General features: G+C 47.9%; 1 protein-coding gene across 2 annotated transcripts; it reads right to left on the reverse strand.

The window, feature by feature from the left end:
* Positions 1–696: 696 nt before the first annotated feature.
* TRAPPC3 (trafficking protein particle complex subunit 3) lies at positions 697–11,647 on the reverse strand. Of its 2 annotated transcripts, none has more exons than XM_044997942.1 (5): positions 11,447–11,647; positions 5,451–5,548; positions 5,066–5,165; positions 4,062–4,244; positions 697–3,498 (listed from the first exon to the last, which is right to left on the reverse strand). In XM_044997942.1, exons 1-5 carry the CDS (start codon positions 11,486–11,488, stop codon positions 3,379–3,381), a joined length of 543 nt encoding a protein of 180 aa, XP_044853877.1. In that variant the 5' UTR covers positions 11,489–11,647; the 3' UTR covers positions 697–3,378. The 2 variants fall into 2 exon arrangements, with proteins under 2 accessions (XP_044853877.1, XP_044853878.1); XM_044997943.1 differs by lacking the exon at positions 11,447–11,647 and adding an exon at positions 9,302–9,328.
* Positions 11,648–22,436: the final 10,789 nt, after the last annotated feature.

A 22,436-nucleotide genomic window follows, 5' to 3' on the forward strand; every position in this document is an offset into this window, starting at 1 on the left:
GTAGTTAATTTATAGTTCAGCAAATTCTATTCGGGCCATACGTGTAGGAGCAGGTTGTAGGCAGAAGAGGGAGCAAAGCACTGTGCTTAGATAAACACTGAACCGGGCCTTAAGATTAAGCTGTTTAGTACAGAAAATAGTCACGGTGCGTCTACAGCCAGCAAGCCTGTCATTTCTTTAAAGAGCCCGAACAGAAAGAGGCAGCGGGGGGGATAAGGGCTAGATTCTCTCCTTGCAGGGTGGCCAAGGCATTTTCCTAGTGTACATTTCCAGTACAAAGGAGCCACTTGTGAAGTTAGTGACTGGTCTGCAGAGTATGTTCACCCGGCACTGGCACACGGAATGCATACTGGAGAGGATGACCGTGCCAGAATGCCAGTTCCTGAATGAGCAAAAACAGAGTCCGTGCCATGCCCTAATGCGACCCAGCAAGGAGTCTGGGATCCACACACAAAAGCTTCTCCAAGCTACCATCCTTCTGGGCAAGAACTACACACACTTCCTTTAAGATAACCAATCATGACTGTTTCTAAATTGCCACTGTTGAAATTCCTTCCCACCACACATGCGCGTGGCCGAACACATTCCTTCTACAGCACTCCTATCACCTTGTCACCCCAAGAAAGCATGCCACATCCACGCTCATCTCAGCCCCTTCCCAGACTTTACTGAAAGGATCAGGAAACCACTGAAAAGTCATCATTGGGATTTTTTTTTTAATGTAATGGCTTTTAAAATGCAGCCTTAAAATGGTTTACAAGGACCAATAAAGGGAAACAAATGAGTGATCCGTACACATCTTTGAAACACCACATTGCAATTGTACACCCAACATCAGCTCTGTCAATGCAACTCTTTAAATATAGACTCTTACTGCCCCCTTAAGGGAGAACTGCAAAATACTATTTTGGGCATTCGACTCCTGTAGCTATCAGAATTCATTTGAGTGAGGCAGGAATTCCACAACAGGTGACATTCCAGACAGCTCAATGTTCAAAACAGGAACTGGCATCCCACAGAGGGATATAAATAAGACAGTAGATGGACCAATACACAATTCACAATCTAGACAGTTCCCTTTCAAACCCTTCTGCACCCTACTCACTGACTGGGAGAAATGAACTTGGTGACTTTATAACCATACCTACCTTTGCCCTCTGGAATCAAGTGAAAGAGGCAGGATTTGCTCAGAGATGTAACTGCACTGAACTCCAAGGTAAATTGTGACTCCGATAGGGGGAGCTTTTCAGGGTCACACACGTACCCAGCAAAGGATTTTACAGAAGTGGACTAAAGGGCATTTCAGGCTAGTGAAAGGCGACAGATTGGCAGCGTCTATCCCTAGAAGAGATACTGCAGAGGTGGCGGCAGCAGCTCAAGCTTCACTCACACCATCTTTCAGTGTGCGCTCATCATCTTCAACTTGGAGACATCCCCCAACCACAAATAAAAGGGGACTTTTGTCTGCACAGTCCAGTCCACGACTTCCTGGCTAAGGCTGACATTAAGGTAGTCGCAACTCATGTCCCAGAGGGGTTAATTTTGAAAATGCCTGTTAAAATTTGTCTCTTACAACGTCGCACTTAAATGCTTTTCATCCTCCAAGCACTCTGAACGTTCAACTGAATTTTTCATTTGAATAAAGTGTCAAAAGGTGTGAATTTTCCAGCCTCTTGGTTTATCTTAGTACCACGGCTTCAATTCATTTAGTTATCCTAAACAAGAGCAGAGGATATACATTGCTGTACCTTAACAATTAAAATAATGTGGAAACTTCTATTTTAACCTAACTGTGCACAACAGAAAGTACCAAAGCCCCATTTCACACTGCGGAGTATTTCTACATCATAGCAGGAAAGTGGAATTACATTGGCTGAAATGCATTTAGTACTTCGTACTGTTTGGATTTGATATCTACATATTGTCAGATAGTGGAAATAAAATCCAGGCTGTACACACTATGAAATGCTAAATGCATTTCAGCCACTAATTTATTTTTTCTATTAAAAATATTCAGGGCATTATAATGCAATTTACTTGACCCCTATGAACCTTATCACATACCAGAGTCAGAACACCACCATAGCACAATATACCCAGACAAGACTGTTCCACAGGATCGGGTTCCAGCAGCACTGTTGTGGAAGAACTGAAAATTCTTGCCGCCAAAAAGAAGGAACCAGGTAATTTGAATCTCCCGAGATGCTGGTTATGCTCTTCATCTTTATACCATTTTCCTCTGAAGGAAGGCGCCCAGCCTCCTGTTAGGATGCTACACTCTAAGGCAGCATTTCCTGGCTAATCCGTAAGATAATGAGGTTTTAATTTTATGTGTATTTAACTATTAAACTCAGAATTAGCTATGAGTAGTTTGCTTTGAGTAAGAAACTGAGATCAGTGCAGCATCTCAGTGTATATTTTGGAGAACAATATTTAATATTCATAGCAAGCTAACCAGGGCTATTTTTTTCAGCAGAGACTGGAAATGTTCATAGGACTAGTGCAAAAGTGAGAGCCTTGGGGTTCTAATATGGCGACTGAAATTCTGTTCTGCAAAATGAACTAAGAGCCTGACGCTGCTGACCCTCAAATACAGTCCCTGACAAACCAGAAGTTCGCTTTGCCACCAAACCCCTCTCACCCAAGAGAACCCTTACCCCAAATGGAAGCAGATCATTTGCACTGAAAAGCCCCCAAGTTTTATTTTGGACAAAAAGAGCTTGTCTGAAGTGCTCTGCCATCCCTTTTTCACTCCATGAGCCTATTGCAGAGTTTTAACAACAGATACTGTGTCCTCAGTAAGAAGAGGCACAGCTGGAAAGAGTAGGACCTACGGTGTGCTCCATTAGGCGCTCCCATTCCTTTCACTTTATATGCTTCATTCTTTGCTGCTACATACATGTGTTAGCCAGCCAGTCACATGCTTCACCCCCTCCATCTGCAAGCCTAGCATAGCCCTCACAACCACCAGTGGGAGCAATGCCTGTGTCTCAAGAAGAAAACAGCTCCTGTGGTGGGTTCTCTTTTGGTTATGAAACTCAGTCCCATACTCGAACCGCTTGGAGATCTTTTAGCGTTTAAGGAGCAAACTTTGCCCACAGCCGAATATCCAGCTAAAAACTGAGTGTAGAAAGAGTCTCTGTGGGTCGTATGAAAAAGTTATCCACCCTATGAAAATCTTTAGAATGAGCCTGTGGGATAAGCAGAGTAACCCAGAGAGTTGTCTTATATGGAAAATGGAAATGTAACAACTTAAACAGTCAGTGAGTCTTGAGGAGTTGGAATTTAAAGGGGCACTAAATCCCTAGGAATCCATGACAAGAGCTATAGGCCACAGCAGCTGGTCCCTCCAGTCCCTTGGGGAGACTGCGCTGTGGCTCACTCCTCTCCAGCCGGGAGATTGTCTTCAATCCGCTTAACAAATTTCATCCGGATTTCTGTGACACCATCTCCTTTCAACGTATCCTGGACAAACTTCACGTCCACGGCCATCTGAACCTGGGGGACGGAGGAAAAGCAAAACCAAAAGGAAAGTTGCTCTGAAGTTAAACTAACAGCTTCCCTGTTATCTGTCCACCCCTTAGGATAGTGCAGGACACAGGACAGGACGCGTCATATGGGGTCCTAGAAAGGGCACTGATTACTGTATCAAAGATCACTGGCTCCCCCTATGCCATAGGCATTCAGATACTATGGGGATGGGGCCATATCATTCCCTAGACAGACAAACCTCCCAACAAGAGCAGCGGTTGGGATTCTCTTCAGAACTCTGCATTGCTTCTAGAAGACAGAGTCCAGCTAACCCTTATCCCCAGGGCATCTACACACTCCCTCTATTAATCGAGGCGGAGTTATAAACTTTACTCAGCACAGACCCTTCCCTTTGGACAATACCAACCGGCTCCTCCAGTTCTACTTTGCTCTTGACAGATTCACAGCAAGAGAAAACATGAAGACCACAAACTTGCACAAGGGGGTGGGTTGAAATGTCTGCAGAAGGTTCCATTTTTTCATTTCCAGCCAAGACCTCCACCCTTCCTGGGAGAGAAGTGAAGCCTCACCATTTCCAAGGCTCCTCGCAGCACCCCACACAAGAGGTTGGAGTAAATAAGAGATGAGTGGTTATCAGGCAGCTCCACAAAGTCCACCAGAGGGTTATTTTCCAAGATGAGGGAGAACTCATCGCCTGCTGGGCTCCAGTTGGTGATGCTCGGGGTGATGCCCAGATACATTTTAAATGCCACCTTTGAGTGATATGGAGCAGAGACAAGCAAGTGACCCAAACGGTAATATTTCCCGTCAATACTGTTCATCAAAGAATCTTAATGAGCTTCGCAAATATTTACTAAGGCAATCAGATCCTTGGCGCCCATCGAAAGTTAAGAGAAATCAGGGATCTAACTTCCTTAGGTGCTTTGGAAAATCCAACCCAAAGCCACACACGAGCCCTGTGAGTAATTTTATCCCCTTCTCACAGGTGGGGAACTTGAGGGGAGCAATATTCCCTCAAGGGGAAAAAATCCAAGAATACTATTTGAATCAGATTCTGCCTAGTTTGGAGCAGTTTTCATTTTCTTGGGTTATTTTCTCCCCATATTCAGGAAACTCTAGTTTGGATACAAAATACTTCAAAGTCTCTAGTTAAGCTCAGGAAACAAGAAGCCACAAGATACATTTCAGAAGTCCTCAACTTGTGGTTTAAAGATGTCACTTGCTGGAGGATTCTCTGCACCTTGAAGTCTTTAAACCATAAGTTGAGGACTTCAATACCTCAGACATAGGTCAGGGTTTTGTTACAGGAATGTGTGGGTGAGATTCTGTGGCCTGCGTTGTGCAGGAGGTCAGACTATAAGGTCAGAAGGGACCATTATGATCTTCAAGTCTATGAGTCTATGAGAATATCATTTGTGCACCATTCATTACCTCACTCTAAATCAGAAGCTGTGCCCCTGGTGACCCACTGCATGGTTCATCTTAACAGTCCATGGACAGCCTGGATATGGTGCTGGGACATGCATGGGACCAGCACTGATAAAGGCATGCAAGGTTGTACTTGGAGGGTTACCTTTGCAATTACATCTGCAGTTTCCCGGAAGTCATGGCATCTACCTACATTGGACCGGGCCAGAAAATCTTCTATTAGCCGAACTCCAATGTTGTAGCCCCTGTCAATGCACCAAACAGCAACAAACTATAGAATCATAACAGCTCAGCTCAGCTCCAGGAAGATGTTCTAAATCTATGCAATAAAGCTGTTCTCTGAAACTAAGTATGTGAGGAGATACCAAAGAAGGGGGAAATATTTTGTTTTAAATTCTGAAAAAAACCACAAGTGAACAGTGTTCAGTCTGCCAGTTGGGCTGGGTGCAGAAAGTAAGGAACAGCAGTTTAAACAGTTCTGCCTAGTACAAACTTTCCCAAAGGACTCAAACTCCAACATGTTAACTTACATTTTGTCAAGCTGTTTATTGACATCTTCGTCGTTCTCATAATCCTTACACAGCTGAGTGACCAAAGCTCCATAGGTCAGAGTGAAGAGCTCCGAGCTCTAAACAGATTCAAAAGGAATTTATCATCAGCTGGGCAGAAAAATCCCTGGGCACTTTTGGGTTTTGTTCCCACCTTTACTTTGGTTGGCCTGGAGAGGGGGCCAGAAAGCTTCCAATTCAAAGGAATCAATTACTAAACCAACTCTACAGAGGTCCCAGATTTCCTATTTTAAGGAAACTTTAACCTCACAGTAAACTTTAGTGTATTTGAAAATCTTTGGGGTGTTGCTCAACGATGACAAACTGACTGCCCCAGAGACAGAAATCTTCCATCTCCACCATATGAACCACATGGGCAGAAGCAAAGCACATTCCCCTACACGCACCCAGTACACACTGCACTCCCCACTAATGTGTCCAGCCCTGACCTGAAGGAGCCATCTATAGGGCTGTTCAGTCTCCATTGTCATTCAATCCTTAGCCTCTCTGGTAGACTGCCAGTCAGTGTCTCTAGATCAGTGGTTCCCAAACTTTAACAGCCTGTGAACCCCTTTCACCAGCACGTCAAGTCTCACGAACCCCCTCTTAAAAATGAATATTTCCAGGGATTTTCTTCTTTACCTGAATATAAATTATAAAAGCCGTGATCTTGGAAATATAAAATGTGTTTTATGACATGCTTATTACACACTATTTATTATTATTTATTATCATTACAGTATTTTTATTACATTATGAAAACGGCAACACTCTTCCAAGATCTCACTTTCGTAGCTTGTATCACTTTGAATAAGTCTGTTATAAGACAAGGCTCCTATGTTTCATCAAGGAGTATCAGACGTGAAACAGCATGAAGGTATTTAAGAAGAGTTTCTCCTACACAAGCATTCAGGGCTTGAGCAGTCCAGGCAAACAGCGCACGTTACAACAAAGTTTAAACTTGTTCTTCATAATAATTTTTAAAACAATACTAGCTGCCTATTTAATTTTAAAAACAGCAAAAAATATTCACCTCCCTTTCTGTTTCTTATAAGAAGTCTTGAAGTTTAAGTCTCCTCAGTGTGATAGAGATGCTTGCTTTGATCTGCTTAGCTCTTGGAAGTCCAGGGGCTGTGGGCTGCTGGCCCCTGCTGCCCGGGGTCCCTAGGGACAGCTCTGTCCGCCATTAGGGAATTTTTTCCCCGAGAACCCCCTGTAACATTTCACGAACCCCAGTTTGGGAACCACTGCTCTAGATCATAATCAGCACACACCATTAAGAACTGGAGTGAAACCTCCAAATCGGTTCATACAGACCACCAAATAATCTCTATCATCACAACAATTTACAACTACTAGCAATGTGAGCTAGATTTGGACTAGTGACTTAAAGAGGAGATAGTGTAAATACCCCATAAAGCCCTCAACCTCTATAATCCATATTTTACCTGTGTCACGTTTGCACTGTATTTCTCAGATTCCACAAGCAGTTCTCTTCATTAGAACATAAAACACCCCGCATTCATAAACTGATTTTTTTTTTTGGTCAGTCTGATAGTTACATCCCAGCCCTCAAAGGTGATTTGTCCACAGCACATAATTTAGCACAAAAGACTGTATCTGCTCACAAAGACCAGGACTGGAACAGCTGGGACTGTTTCAGGTCAGGACTGAAGTACACTGGTAGACCCTATGCAATGCATCTGCATCACTATGCCCAATTCTAATCAAGATTATTTTTCTTCCACAAGTGCCAGATTCATATAGAAGATGAATAAAAGAACAGATGCTCTCTCACAGCTGCTCCCACTATATTTCCTGAGCCTGAAGTGATTAAAACATGGTTAGTGTTTTCTCAGTAGCCATTAATCCGAACAGCGATTACCAATTCACTCTCTCCTAAGTTGCTGAAAAACAAAAGCAAAGAATCTACACCAAAGTTAATTTTTCACATTACTTGAAATAAAAAACTCAAGGAGACATGTTATTTTCAATATTTAAGATTTTTGGTATCATTTTTTTGCAGCTGTTAGAAATATCACGGAAAGTGTCGTCTCAAATTAAGTAGCCTATCACCTACCATGAGATGCATAGATGCAGAAGGTGAAATGAATGGCAAATACCAATACTACAGAATGAAAGCAGCAGGCAGGCAGAAAGGAAGGGAAAAGAGACAACATCAGAGTTAAGTGAGACACACTGATCACACCACATTCTGAACAAGTTCACACACAACCAAGTCTGAAACACAGGAAGGAATCACTCCCAAGCTGCAACATTCAATGAGTAGAACTTGGATTTGTTAGAAGTTATAGAGTATTCTGTCCTGTCATTAAGATCTAATGTTAATTAACAAGGTAAACAATTGGAGAGAATACAGATCTAGGCTCTCCTGTTGGGTTAAAAGAGAATCAGCAAAACCGGCAGGAAAGCCACTAGAATTACAGCTCTAGAGCTCTGGCATTCATTTTTGTTTAGCATTTACAATGCTAAATTCATCATTAAAAGTCAAAGATTAAGTTTACATTTCTCAAAAATGACACGACAGAAGGCTCCTTTAGCTCAACTGGGATAGTCAGGAACCTGGGGGAAAAAATTAACCAACATGCCAAAAAGGTTAAATTATTGTTAAGGGACCAGGTCATTTCAGTGAAGTCACATGCCTGGCAGCCAGACAGAGCAGTAGGTGAACAGATGAAGAAAATCCAGCTGTTACCACTCCAAAGTGTTTAAATTAACTGCATCCTGTAATCAAGCTTTCATCTACTGCTATCAGTCTGAAAGACGTGTACAAAAGGAGCCCACAATTGAAAGGAAGAGGCTAGAGCAGGGGTGGGCAAACTTTTTGGGGCGAGGGCCACATCTGGGTGAGGAAATTGTATGCAGGGCCGGGGCAGGGGGGGTGGAGTGCGGGATGTGGAGGAAGGGGCTCAGGACAAGGGATTGGGGCAGAGAAGGGGTGCAGAGTGTAAGAGGGGGCTCAGGGAAGGGGGTTGGGGTACAGGAGGGGTACGGAGTGCAGGATGGGGCTCAGGGCAGGGAGTTGGGGTGCACGGGGTGCAGGGTGCAGCAGGGAGCTCAGGGCAGGTGGTTGGAATGCATAGAGTGCAGAAAGGGGCTCAGGGCAGGGAGTTGGGGTGCACGGGGTGCAGGGTGCAGCAGGGAGCTCAGGGCAGGTGGTTGGAATGCACAGGAGTGCAGAAAGGGGCTCAGGGCAGGGAGTTGGGTGCAGGAGGGGTGCGAGGTGCAGGCAGAGGGCTTAGGGCAGGAAGTTGGGGGGCGGGGGGCAGGAGGGGTTTGAGCTCCAGCCCGGTGCCGCTTACCTAAAGTGGCTCCGGGGTGGCAGTGGCGCACACCAGGGCCAGGGCAGGCTCCCTGCATGCCTGCCCTGTCCCCACGCCACTCCAGGAAGTGCTGTGGCCCCTGGGTGGGGGGGGGGGGGGAGGGCTCTGCGTGCGCACATGGAGCCCTTTGCCTCCCGGCCTGGGGGCTGCTTCTGAGAGCAGCGCCGGGCCCGCAGCACCACCAGGGGTAATCCCGCGGGCCGGATCCAAAGCCCTGAAGGGCCGGATCCGGCCCGCGGGCCATAGTTTGCCCATCCCTGGGCTAGAGGATGCCATTTAGTAATGTTCAAATGTTACAGTCAACGCACCTATACAATTTAAAAATACTTAGTCACAGAGATCTGACCTGTAGATCAATGCTTGGTTTTTACGTAATGTGATAGACTCAAATTGATTATCAGCTTTACAGCAGGTAGCCTTTTTGTATTTCATTCTCATTTATATATATGAAAGCTCAGCAAACTAATCATTAATCTAAGTTTACTTGGCCTTTTGTACCATCTTCAGTAGCATAATACTATTGTGGTAACAAGAGTGTTTGAATGCTAATTAAATAAATCCAATGCCTTAAACACAAGCCGTGTCCACACAAGAAAAATGGAGTCAGTGGCTGACAAAAGGGGTCTGCAATGGATGGAGCTCAATTACTGCTGAGTACAGACAAACCAAATTCAGCATCTGCACTCATTGCTGAAACCTGCAAACTGAAACAGATATTCATCCAAGTTTAGAAAAGGCTGAGGGAGAAAATAAAATTAATGAATGAAGTTCTATTTAAGTCAACAGGCCACATTCACTTGTGACTTAATGGCGCTATTATATCAAGGATGGATGAGTTTGGCTCCATTTATCTTAGTGTTGAAATTTAAGCTCTATACCGGGGTAGGCAACCTATGGCACACGTGCCAAAGGCAGCACGCGAGCTGATTTTTAGTGGCACCCAGACTGCCCAGGTCCTGGCCACCGGTCCAGAGGGCTTTGCATTTTAATTTAATTTTAAGTGAAGCATCTTAAATATTTTAAAAGCCTTATTTACTTTACATACAACAATAGTTTAGTTATATATTATAGATTTATAGAAAGAGACCTTCTAAAAACGTTAAAATGTATTACTGGCACATGAAACCTTAAATTAGAGTGAATAAATGAAGACTCGGCACACCACTTCTGAAAATTTGCCAATCCCTGCTCTATACCTTTACTCCTCGTATCTTTCACACTCCTAGGTTCACGTGGAGTGGTAACACTGAATAAGATTATAGACAGGCAAGACACAAACATGGCATCACCTTTTTGGAAAGGCAACATATGGTATGTACTGTGCAGTTCAAAGGCACATTTCTATAAACAGAGAGAGCCTTCCTGCTCTTAACCTAAGGAAGCCAGGATTTTGCAGCAGGGATTTGGAGCAATCAAATTTTTGAATTGTTCCGCTCCGGCTCCGGGCAAAAACCTACTGGTCCGTGCTCCAGGCTCTGCTCCAAAGCCCTGTTTTGCAGCACTATTACACTCAGCATTACTTCAGCTCCTTACACTGTGGGTGTTGCTCTCAGAATTAGGATAGTGATGGTTTAAGACTGATAACTTCCCACATAAACATTAAAACAGGCCTCTACTATTACACTGACAGAACATCCACCACTATCAGACAATGCTACGTTCCTAACGCAGCAGCAGCATGTTGGGGAGACATGGCAGGGATCCAGGGGACAGGTATTTAAGGCATCACAGAGTTATGCGAGATCACCCCAGGTGGGGTGGGGTGGGGTGGAGTCGCTGTTCTGTGATGCAGAGCTTGGAGCAGGCACAGGGGCACCCAGCGCGGCCAGGGCGCTAGTCAGCAAACGGCGCCCCAGACTGACCCCCGCGATCCCCTCCCTGCAGGGCAGCCCGGGGGATGCAGCCAGTCCCTGGACGGCGCAAGCGGCCCGTGCCCGGCAGGATGAGCCGGTTCCTGCCAGCAGCTCGGTGACGGGCACCGAGGCCCCTCCACCGCGCCCGCCCCACGTCGGAACGGCTGGGAACCCGCCGAAGGCGCAGCGGACCCGGGCTCCCGACCCCTCCCCTTCCCCAGTCTCCAGGCACCGCCCGGACACACACACACCCCCCGCCCCAGCTGCAGGCCCCCCCCCGGTCCGGACACCCCCCCCAGCTCCAGGCACCGCCCGCCCCGGACACCCCGTCCGGACACCCCCCCGCCCTCCAGCTCCAGCCCCCCCCGGTCCAGACACCCCCCCGCCCTCCAGCTCCAGCCCCCCCCCCGGTCCAGACACACCCCCCAGCTCCAGACACCGCCCCGGTCCGGACACCCCCCCGCCCCCCAGCTCCAGCCCCCCCCCGGTCCGGACACCCCCCCAGCTCCATGCACGGCCCGCCCCGGACACCCCGTCCGTACACCCCCCCGCCCTCCAGCTCCAGCCCCCCCCCGGGTCCGGACACCCCCCGCAGCTCCAGCTCCAGCCCCCCCCGGTCCGGACACCCCCCGCAGCTCCAGACACCGCCCCGCCCCCACGGTCCAGACACAAACCCCGACTCCAGCCCCCCCGGCCAGGCCCCAAACGCCCCCGCCCCCATTTCTCTCCTCAGCCGCCCCCCCCACGCAGGCCTGGCCCGGCGCCTCCCGCCCCCAGTTACCATTTTCTTGCTCTCGGTGCCCCGACCGGCCTGGCGCGACATCCTGCCCGGCCCGGTGTGCGTCGGCCCGGACCCGCTCAGCCGACAGCCTCCCGCAGAGCCTCGGGGCAGGGCCTGGCGCGGGGTGTGACGGGAACTAGAGTCCCCTCGGCCCAGCGCCTCCTCCGCCCCGGCGCGGCCGCCCCGCCAGGAGAACTACCGCCCCCACAATACACCGCGCGCCGCCCACGGCGCATGCTCGGAACGAGAGGGAGGGAGACGTACCACTCCCAGCATGCCCTGGGAGAGCCGCGCGTGACTCAACTACAGCTCCCAGCATGCCCTGTTAGAGCAGCGCGTGACTCAACTACAGTTCCCAGCATGCCCTGGGAGAGCAGCGCGTGACTCAACTACAGCTCCCAGCATGCCCTGGGCGGGCTCAGGGTGGAAGGACTACAATCCCCAGCATGCCCAGCGACGGCGAGTCTGGCCTCTAGGTGGCACTTGGGGAGCAGGCTGCTGGAGGAGCAGCTGCATCCCCTGCCATGTGGCCTTGCCACGTGGGGTGGTGCCTGGCCCAGGCTCTGCACTCAGCCTGGCCCAGGAGCTGGAGTGTCGGCAGCAGTGCCAGCCTGGCCAGCCTGGTGCCCTGGGCAGCACCAGGGGCTGGGCGTGTCCGTCTTGCTGGGCTGGGGTCAGTGCCTCCCGCCAGGTGGGGCAGGACCCATCTCCCTGGCACGGGGGTGGAGTGGGGCCTGCTGGCACGCCTGGCCGTGAACCCCTGCAGTGAGGGCACAGGGTCATCCGGCTCTTGGCTGGGATTACACTCCTCTGGCAAGCCAGCCCGGGAGCTCCCCGGGAGGAGGGTGCGGGCGGCTGCCACCTGTCTGGGTGAGGGGCACTTTGTTCCCAGTGAAACTCAGCAGGGTGTGTGTGTCGTGACCCACCCTGAACCCCGGTCCATGTGCTGCTAACTTAACATACAGACACAAAAACGCTCACAGGGTGAACCTGCTCTGCGGCCTCTCAGGCACCCTGGTCTCACACAGTAGCTTTCCCCCACATGAATGCTACACTAGCAAACGTGGGGCAGTATGTTTATGTTCCTGCTGCTACCAGTGTTATTCCACAGTTACTCTTGCAACTGGCTAGAGGCAATTCACAAAAAGAGGGCGGTTTGTTTGCAGTTAAATCTGAATTAACATGGATTGGAGTCCTCAAAGTGCAACGACTGTTTTATGTTACTTTATATGTTCTCCAAGTATGTAATTGTTTCCTTGAGACATACGGCAGTGGAAGTGAGCAAACCTAACTGAAGAGTCCACGTGGTAGAACAGAGTGGGAAAGTGGTGGGAGGTGGGAGGATGGGAATTGGAGGAGAAGAGTGAGGGGGTTGGAGGAGCAGCTATAGGGTGTAAAATCAGGGAGCTGGAGTCTGGAGAAGTGAAGGAACAAGTCCAGGGAGAGCTTTGGAAACCAGGAGGCCCATTTGGAAGTGGGTTTGGAAACTGACAGGAAATATAAACTTTTCATTTTTGTAGCTGAGTATGTCCTTGTATGGTAGGAGAGTCAGCTCAGGAAACCTACAGGGGAGAGAAGTGACTTCACTGATTCACTTCAAGCCAGACCTGCTTCCAGCTGCTAAACATGCAGGCTCACCAAACCTCTCTTCCAGTGTCCTTCATTCCTGACCTGCAGCCCTCCTACAATTCCAATCCTAGGACTTTATACAACTCTGCCAATGCACCTTATTCCCAGCCTGAAACTCCAATTACTGTTCCAGTCCTGGCTCTTCTTGAGCAGAGACTAGGCACATCAGGCCAAGTTCTCTGTTGGATTTGCAGTGTGAACCTTTGACAATAGGCTAGGAACCCACAAACATTTGAACTTGTGACCCGAGCTTTGAATTGCAGTGTGATTTCTCAGAAACAAAAGGCTGGTTTATTCATCTATTTCCTGAAATTGCTTCATAGCCACTGAGTTCAGAAAATAGTATTAACTCCATCACATACCATAGCTAAATAGCCAGAGCTCATTGTCTGCAGGACGCTCGGAAGCAAAGCAGTCAGCTGCATCCAAGGAAGCCTATCACTAAGTATTTGATGGGTGATATATGCCATGTGTGTTATTTGGTAGGGTGACCACATAGAAACTGTGAAAAAAAGGACAGGGGGCAGGGGGTAATAGGCACCTATATAAGAAAAAGTCCCAAAAACGGGACTGTCCCTTTAAAAACGGGCCATCTGGTCACCCTAGTTATTTGGCCAACATTCAGTGCCCATATTCTCCATACTGCACATGTTAACAGAACATAACTGGCTCTTAGAGATAAGGACCCACAGTGCCTGTGTTAATACTGCACAATGGTGACAGTATCTAAGGGCCTTCCGTTTATGAGATAACACAGTATGCGTTATCTCATGGAGAAATGGTGCTTCAGCTAATGCCAGGGTTCTGGGGCACTCCTTGTTCTTTGCAGAGATTGTGTAATTTAGTTGAGTGTTTCACGCCTAGAAGTCTGATTCTGCAAAACAATAGTTTACCCCAAAATTAATCTGACCAGAAATGTTGCTGTCAGTTTGTATAACGATACCACTGCCGTCCCATTTTCTTTGGTCTAGTCGGTTGGAACAGCATCAGTTTTCTCTTAGCTTGAAGTCTAAAATGCAGGCTTATACCTCTCTATCTACTAGAGCCGTGTTGTCTGAATCACTTCTACCTTCTTACCCAAGTCTGACATGTTCTTAGTGTAACATACTGGCAGTGCACGTCCGTCCGTGTGTCTGTCTATCTCCTTCCGATTGCTGGTCCACTAGAGGAGAGCAAGCTACTACTGCTGCCTGCAGATACTTACTGTTTTAGCTCAATCTGTAGCTACTTGTGCTGCATTGCAGAAGGTGCCAGGCTCATACTGTGCTGTGCTGATGACCCATGTGGAAGTGGGGGTGTCATTATTACATTACAAAGTAACATCAAGATATTAAATTAGGAGTTTTTTTCTCCAGAACGATATAAAAAAAAGACAATAACCAATAGCCTGAAGTTAGGTCAACAATGAAAGCAGATGAAGTGGGAGAAGCTCAAGTCACTGCCCAGGGTCCTTTTCCACCTTGGCTTATCTCTCCCCTTCTGTCCCAATCTACTTCACTGAGGCTTTTGGAAAGCTTGTTACCCAGATAACTGTTCCTGCTGATCCCTTTGTTGTAATGCCACACCACTTCCAGCAGCAACATGGGGCATGGAGTATCCACAGGTCCCATTCGCAGAGAGCTACCCCCACTACAGTGCCATGAAGAGTCTGGCCCTATCTCTTCCACAAGTACATTTTTCAAGCCACAGCTCTGCAGCACAGTAGAATCTGGGCCAGGTTCTGATCCCCTTGCGTATCTGGGCTAGCACTGACTTCAAGGAGCTTATTTGTGGAGTGAGGGCTTGTCTACACTTGAAATGCACCACTGCAGCGTTTCAGCATAGACACTGCCTACACTGCCAGGAGGGGTTCTCCCATCGGCATAGGTAATCCACCACCCCAAGCAACGGTAGCTAGGTTGATGTCATTCAGGAATGGGGATTTTTCACATAGCTGGGTCAACCTAACTTTCTAGTGCAGACCAGGCCTAAGGGACCATTCAGTGTGAGTAAAGGGATCAGATTCTGGCCCTCTCACTGCAGCAAGTCAAGACTTTTATGTAATAGCTCAGATTCTTGTTTGTCAAAGCACCTAGACTACAAAAGAGCCCACGCCCCACAGCCCTTGGCATCGGCAGTGTTTTAACACTTCAAGAAAAACAACCGTCTGGCCCCTGCTGAGGAAGGGTGGACAGGTGCCCAGCTGTTTGTTCTGACACCGCTGGAATAACAGGAAATTCTGTTGTAACAATGATACCCAAGGCCCTGGGAGAGTGAAATGCTTTCTGTGCAGCTGGGGAGGACACGGGGGTCCTGAGAGAAGTCAGTTACTGGTTTTATCCCTACAGAGAGAGGGAGAATGGGACAGCGGATACTTGACTGCAGCATACACACAATAGTCTATCAGACACACACAATAGTCTACCAGACACACACACCTCTCACAGGTTTCTCATGAGGTCATGGTAACCACAAGGACAAAGCTTTCATGGTGGCCATTGTGATGAGGGCCCTGAGAGGTGTGTGCCATAGAAGTCTATTCATGGTTTTCCTGTGCTGCTTTGTACAGAGATCACCCGGGCTCCTAGGTTCCACACTCGGCTGTGTGACTTTGAGTAAGCCACCTCACGTCTAGTCCGTGTCCCTCCCCCACAATGTGTTTAGTAACACACACTTGCCTACCACACAGACACTGTGAGATGTTGCTGATTAATTTAACGAAGCACTGTGGGATCCTTGTCTGAAAGGCACTGAAAGCAAGCTAAGAACAGGTGTGCTCATGAATCTCCCTGCCACAGCTCCTCACACTCAGGGCTAGTCCGATGTTCCAAAGCCTTGGACCTCCTGCCCCTAACACAGTAGCTCCTCTTCGTGGCTCTGGAAGATCTCGCCTTTCCTTAGACATCAGGTGTGTCGGCCTAGTGCAAAGAGCAGATGGAAGCCCCAGAAGCAAAGGCTAGTGGCAGAAGATGTTTTTATTTCAGCTTCCAACTTCAGGTGCCGTAGATACTTTATTTGCAGCATGGAAAGCCTGGTCTCGTGGGGCTGAGAGCCAGGCAATCTGGGATCTGTTACCCATTCTGCTGCAATCTCTCTGGGTGACCTTGGGCAAGTCACTGTCTTGCTCTGTGCTTCAGTCTTCCCATCTGCAAAGTGGGGGATACTGATATTTCAGAAGGATGAAGGATGCTTCAGTTCATGGATCACTGCAAAGTGCTTTGAGATCTGCTGGAGCACCGGGTGGCATTCAATACAAGGTGTCCCAGAGAGCAGGGACATTAATGTATCTGTGCTCTGGGTCGAGCCTAGAATACAAAGGCTTTTGACTGTAAGTGCAGCCAATTTCTGGAGAGTGTTGGATCAAACAGCCCAGTTGGGACAGTTAGAAGGCAGATCAGTATGTTGGTTTGGCACCCCTCAGACATGTTTGCCTTTATGCCTACAGTCAGAGTGACCTCCCAGTTATAAATATATTGTAGCTCTTTCTCCCCATTGGCTTTTGAGTTCCTTGAGTCTCTGCATGGGAGTTAAACTAACCCTTGTTACATGATTCGTATGACGGCTAGGAATAGTACCCATTAAACATACAGAAAGGAGAGCAGAGCTATTTTCTATTGATGAAATTGCTAATGTTCCTTGTGATATTTTCCAGGCGTCTCTTTCAAATTAAGTCAAGATGGCAATCCATCAGAGCCCCAGCTACAGACAGGACCAGCAAATATCCAACTGACTCTGCAAAGACTCCTCAGTGCCCATGGAGTTTAAATTAAATTTTTGTCTGATGAATAATATTGAAAGGGAAATTACTAAATATAGGGCCCTATTCATTAAAAATTGAAAAAGTCCCTCAAACATACTTGTGCAGACAGGTTGTGTTCTCCATCCTCCAGTGGTTTTTCTACGCCTCCTGTTACACATTCAGCGCATGATTAATAATGAGAAATGTCAGGGGGTTTATGTGGATCCATAAAGCATGTATGAGCAAAAAGTGAATTTATATGCAAGTGGCTCACTGCTTGGACTGCGCCTAGACCAACGCTTACTGCTGTCAGACATTTCTCTGGTAGGTTCTTCCTAGAAGTGGCCCCAAAAACCATTCTCCAGATGCAATATTTATTCTTACGTTTCCAGCTTTTCAATGAGCGTGTGATCATTAAAAAGATGTGATAAAGATAATAAATCAATCAAAATTAATCCCTCAGATCCGAGAGATCCAAGGTGAATAAATCCCTAGATCTAACAGTTAGCTCCCCTCCCCTGCAGACCAGTGAGATTCTGCCACCCTGCGCTCCACAAGTGGCTACACTTCAGAAGCACTGTTGGCACATAGCTTATAAAATGCTTTGGGCTCCCTCTATAAGTGTGAATTGTTGTTATTCTCTCTGTAAATTTTGGCCCCATCCTGCAAGTACTTATCGTTATCACATCTTGCCCCCTGAACGCAATGAGAATATTCATGTGTTTAAAGTTAATGTGATGTTCGTCCATCGTTTTCGAAGAAGACCTTGACATCTAGCAGGTTGTGAGCTGTCCACAGTGCATCCGCAGGTGGCTGATAAGGCCAATACGGGCACGAAATGTTCTGCCACATGTCGGGCAGACATGTGTGGGTACTACTGTTACAACATTTACAGCTCTGGCTTTGCGGAGTGCTCGCTTCTCTTGTGCTATAGTTATCCTTCTGGCTTCAGATGTCTGGCAGCCTTGATGGATCAGCGTTAAAGTTAATAGTTGCCTAATGAAGCCCTGTATTTCCCACATGTCCCAAACACGAAATCTCCTGCATGTCTTTCCAACAAGACAAAGCCACACAAGCAGTTCTTCACAGTAGTCACCCTCCTTCCGAAGCAAAGCCTGCACCAGCTGAAACACAGAGCTAATAGTCCATGTGATCCCTTTATAAAGATCTCTCAGCCTGCAGTGAATGGTTTCAACCTACAAAGACCAAGAAATTCATAGGGAAGGCTGACATTGTGCCAGGAGTTCTACAGTAGGCGTTCTCAGCAGATGTGGTACAGGAGTACAGTGCATACAGGTAGTGGCTTGTTGGCCTGGTTGAGGGGAGGTCCAGAGAAGGGTGGTTGCTTCTTCTAATGAATATATCTTACTGACTCTATCTTTCATGCTTCTTGCGGTGTTTCAACCATGAGGCAAATTTGTGATATCTCTGGTACAGACCTTTAACCAGGTGCCTAATCTCTTCTGCTGTGGGTCAGGTCCCAGGACCCAGCATTAAGGTGCAGAGCTGTTCTGCTGACTCATCCTGGCAATCAGACCAGGTGGATCCTATTAGCTCCAATCCAAGATATATAAGGGTTTGAGCCTGGGGCAGGAGAACAGGGCTATAGTGGGCTAGTAGGGAGCAGTCCTAGCAGGATGTTTGTATAACAGCAAAGGAACCCCCAGGAAGGGGGTCAGCTTGACCCTTCGCCAATGTGCATCCATGAGATGTGATAGAGGCTGATTAGGAAAGCTGCTTGCTTTCAGGACCCCTAAGTGACTGGGGTTCATGGTGGGAGGACTGGCAGATTCTGCCTTGTAGCAGCAGCACTAGCACTCAGAGTGCCCGATGGGATTGCTAAATGAAATGTTTAATGTACCTATTGAGTAGTAACAGGCTCCCAGGGAGCAATGAGCTGGTTATTATTAGGCTGAAAGACTCTAGCTTTGGGATTCTCAGCTGTTTGAGCAGGACCATTTTACAACATTAATGCACTCCTTGGCTGCTCTTGATGCAAGGTAATGCCATATACTGTACTTGCCAGATGTGTGTGCCTGTTCTCCCTGGAAATTAGGCTGAAGCTCAGATACCTCTTTGCAGACAGAAAGCCAGGAGAAATGTGCTCTGTGCTCTGCCCAAAGCATCTTGGTGCAACACTGCAGCCCTTTCTGAAATGAATCCAGCTGGGGGAAACACTGCAGCATCTTGCCATGGGGGAAGGTTTACATTGATTGAGATTAGTAGGGGGTGGTGTTTGCTTTATGAAGGATTAAGGCTTTTATGTCTCAAGACATCCGCTGTGTATGTGTTTAAAGGGGAAATGAGTGCTGCACACAGTACAGGCCCATCTACTGTCATATCCAAGCTGGGTAATAAATGAGGCTCTTACACTTACATAGCATGTGTCAGCCTGGAAAGCTGAAGGTAAACGGTGCTGAGCACCGACTGGGGGACATCAGGAACCCTCGCCATTGTGAAGGCTTTGGCTTGCAGCTCAAGTGGACAAAGGGGGTACCCAGGGCCTTTTAGCTTCAGCCACTGGTTTGCATTTCACCCACTGTAGGTAGCCATGGATGGCTGGGAGCTGGTTTCTGGGAGTTCTCAGTCCTGTTCCCAGGAAGCAGGTGCCCATATCACACCCCCACCCCAGCCTGTTTGGGTTCCTGGTTGGTGGGCTCAGATGAGAGGCTAAAGACCACAGGGGAAACAGAGACCGCACTCTCCCCCTAGAGGTGATGTGCCAGGGCACAGAGGCAGGGTAGGGAAAGGCTGCCTGTGCCACACCTGTGGAATCCCTGTCACTGTCTCAAAATGCCCTTCTGGATCCGAGTTTGCACCTGCAGGTCTCCTTCCTGCGCCTGTTTTCTCATTAATTGCTTGAGCACTGGGAGAGGGCCCTTCAGATGTTCCCAGAACTCAGTAGGTGCTAACGCTCAGCACCCTGACACCGATGGTCTAGGACGGGTTTACTCGGTCCTGCCTCAGTGCAGGGGCTGGGCTGGGCTCTCCAGGTCCCTTCCAGCTCTAGGACTCCATGTCCAGTGAACAAGCAGAGCCCTCCCATGGCGCAGGGCTGCCACCAGGCAGCACGTCCCACTGAACCAGACTTTACACACATAAAGCTTTCGCCCCAGCCTCTCAGTGAATCTACCTCATTAAAGAAACAATCAAGGAAGGTTCCCTGAGCTACCAACACCACCCCAGGCTGGACTGGGACAGCCGTTTCAGAGAAGAGCTGCTCCACAGAGCGAGCGTTATCCCAGCCCCTCTTCTGCATTTCTTCCATGTGCATCAGTGCCACTTACAGATGCCAGGGCCAGGATTTTCAGAAGTGGTTTTGGGTGCCCACCTGAGATGCTTTCAAGAGACACGATTTTCAGAGGGTGGGTGCTCCACCCTTTCTGAAGATAAGGCTCCCCATTAAGGTGTCTCAGGGTGGGTGCCCCCCAGATCGTGGCCTGGATGTATATCTCTTGGCAAATAATTTGTCTGTGACAAAGCAGGGAGGTGAGTGGCTTTGCTCCAGCCTGTAACCCGTGGCTAGAGGCATATTCCATCTGGCTGTAGCATAACAGGTCACCGTCTCAAGGCAGTTGCCTAGCTGCCAACTTTGAACAGCTATGAATGGAGACCAGGCAGCAGCCGTGGGGCTGGGAGTCCCAGATGCTAACCGGAGTGCGTTATGTTTATCCCCAGACTTAACCAGAGCGTTCCAAGGCTCCACGATTACCAGAGACCAATAATTCCTCTTTCTTTTTTTTTTTGGCCAAGGAATTTCACTAAGCTTTGAAGATACAAGAGTTGACGAAGAGCACTGCAGTGCCAGGAATATGTCGAGCAGGCCTTGGAGAGAGCCTGGCTTAGCAGTTCGGCTCTATAATGTATGTGGGTTTTACAGGGACCTTATGGAAAACATCATAATGGAACTTTTCAAGCGAAGCGTTGCAGGGAGGCAGCATCCCTCCCTCCATCTCTCCAAGGGGTTTGAAATCCAAACCAGGACTAGAGAGGAGGGGGCCGATCACAAGAATAGCAGCACTCTGATGTTTGGGGGCATCAGCTGCACAATGGCAATAAAGCCCTGTTGAGACGTCTTATCTCCACTGATCTTGCAAATGACCCTTCCTGAAAAAATCTCTTCCAATGGACTTTTAGCTGCTCTTCTCTTTATAACTGCCAGCATAAGCCATTTCAGCAGCAGTGCTAGTCATTAAGCAGCTGCCTTCCATAGTGTCAGTAATAAAATAATACTTTGCATCTTTCCTTAAAGAGACCCATCCATTATCATCCCCATTCCACAGATAGAAACCCAGAGGCTCAAAGACAGAAGGGACTTGCCCAAGGTCACACAGAAAGGCAGTGGCAGAGTTGGGTCTCAGTTGTTTGTTCAAACCATTATGCCTCCCTCCACATGCAGCACCCGGGCGGACTCGCTGCAGGAAGTGCACGGTTTGGAAGGGGATGCTGGATGCTCCGAGGTCAGACCCAGGAAGGTGGAAGCTGTGGAAGCTTCTTGCCCTGAAGACAGTCTGCTCAGAGAGAGGAGGCTCCCCCAGAGTCCTGCCTGGCTTCATAGGGAGCAGTGCCAGAGCGTGGCCCGGGGAATCTGTGACATACTGTGACTCATGTGACGGTGCTGCCTGTGGGAGCCACCTGAGGTCACTCAATTAGGGTGAACTGCAAACCAAACGGGGCAGACAAACCCCAAACGCTGGTGATTATTCCAATACGTAGATTTACCAACCAGCACAAAACAGCTTCTACAGTACCTCACTGGTCACTTAGAAGTCCAAACCCCGCAGTTCCCTTAAAGTGCCCAGCCTCAGGCCTCCGTCCAGACACACCTGTCAGATATGATGATGATTCCTGAGAATCTTACTTCATCATATAAAAGAAAAGGTTCTTTCAATCCCAAAGGATCAGCACATACCCAGGTCCAATTATAACTTAGATCTTACCCAAAATACACGCTATAGTCAATTCTTATTAACTAAGCTAAAATTTATTAAAAAAGAAAAGAGAGAGAGTGTTGGTTAAAAGATCAATATACCGACAGACTTGAATTCAATTCTTGAGGTTCAGATACATAACAGAGATGAGCTTGTAGTTGCCAAAAGTCCTTTTAGAAACAGTCCATAGGTTACAGTCCAATGTCCATATTCAGGGTGGCTCCAGTCAATGACTGGGGATCTCAATCCTTATGGCTTAAGGGTTCCCCGTCTTGAAACCCAAAGCAGATCTGAGATGAAGCAGGATCATGTCCCAGGCTTCTTATACATTTCCAGCAGCCTTTCGGCCTGAGAAAACAATAGGCTTAACTCCTTCTCCCAAATATTCTGGCAATTAGCACAGAGTAATTTATCCATTAAACAGTTCAGATACAGGTTAGCACAACCTTCAAAGAGACACATAGACAATAATACTATTTCACTCAAGTATCATCATAAATGTTAATATTCCTTTTTTGATCTTTGAATTAAAACTATAGCAATAGACAAGACTTGTTTGCTGACATCACAAGACCTGAGCAAACATCTCCCCTTCTACCTCTAACAATGCAGACTTGCATTTCAAAGCTCTAGTCATTACATATCTTCCTAACCAGTCCTCAAGGTTCACCCATGGGTCAGGTCAGTCTATGAGTTAATTAACTCTTTCTGG

The sequence above is a fragment of the Mauremys mutica genome, chromosome 23 (genome assembly GCF_020497125.1).
Source record: "Mauremys mutica isolate MM-2020 ecotype Southern chromosome 23, ASM2049712v1, whole genome shotgun sequence".
Lineage (NCBI taxonomy): Eukaryota > Metazoa > Chordata > Testudines > Geoemydidae > Mauremys > Mauremys mutica.

Excerpts from the sequence above, each read along its gene's own strand:
- TRAPPC3 (XM_044997942.1), bottom strand. The coding sequence starts at position 11,488 with ATGTCGCGCCAGGCCGGTCGGGGCACCGAGAGCAAGAAAATG. Across the intron at positions 5,166-5,450 it reads AATAAACAGCTTGACAAAAT|GGGCTACAACATTGGAGTTC; the intron begins GTAAGTTAACAT and ends GTGCATTGACAG. Across the intron at positions 3,499-4,061 it reads TGCGAGGAGCCTTGGAAATG|GTTCAGATGGCCGTGGACGT; the intron begins GTGAGGCTTCAC and ends TCCGTCCCCCAG.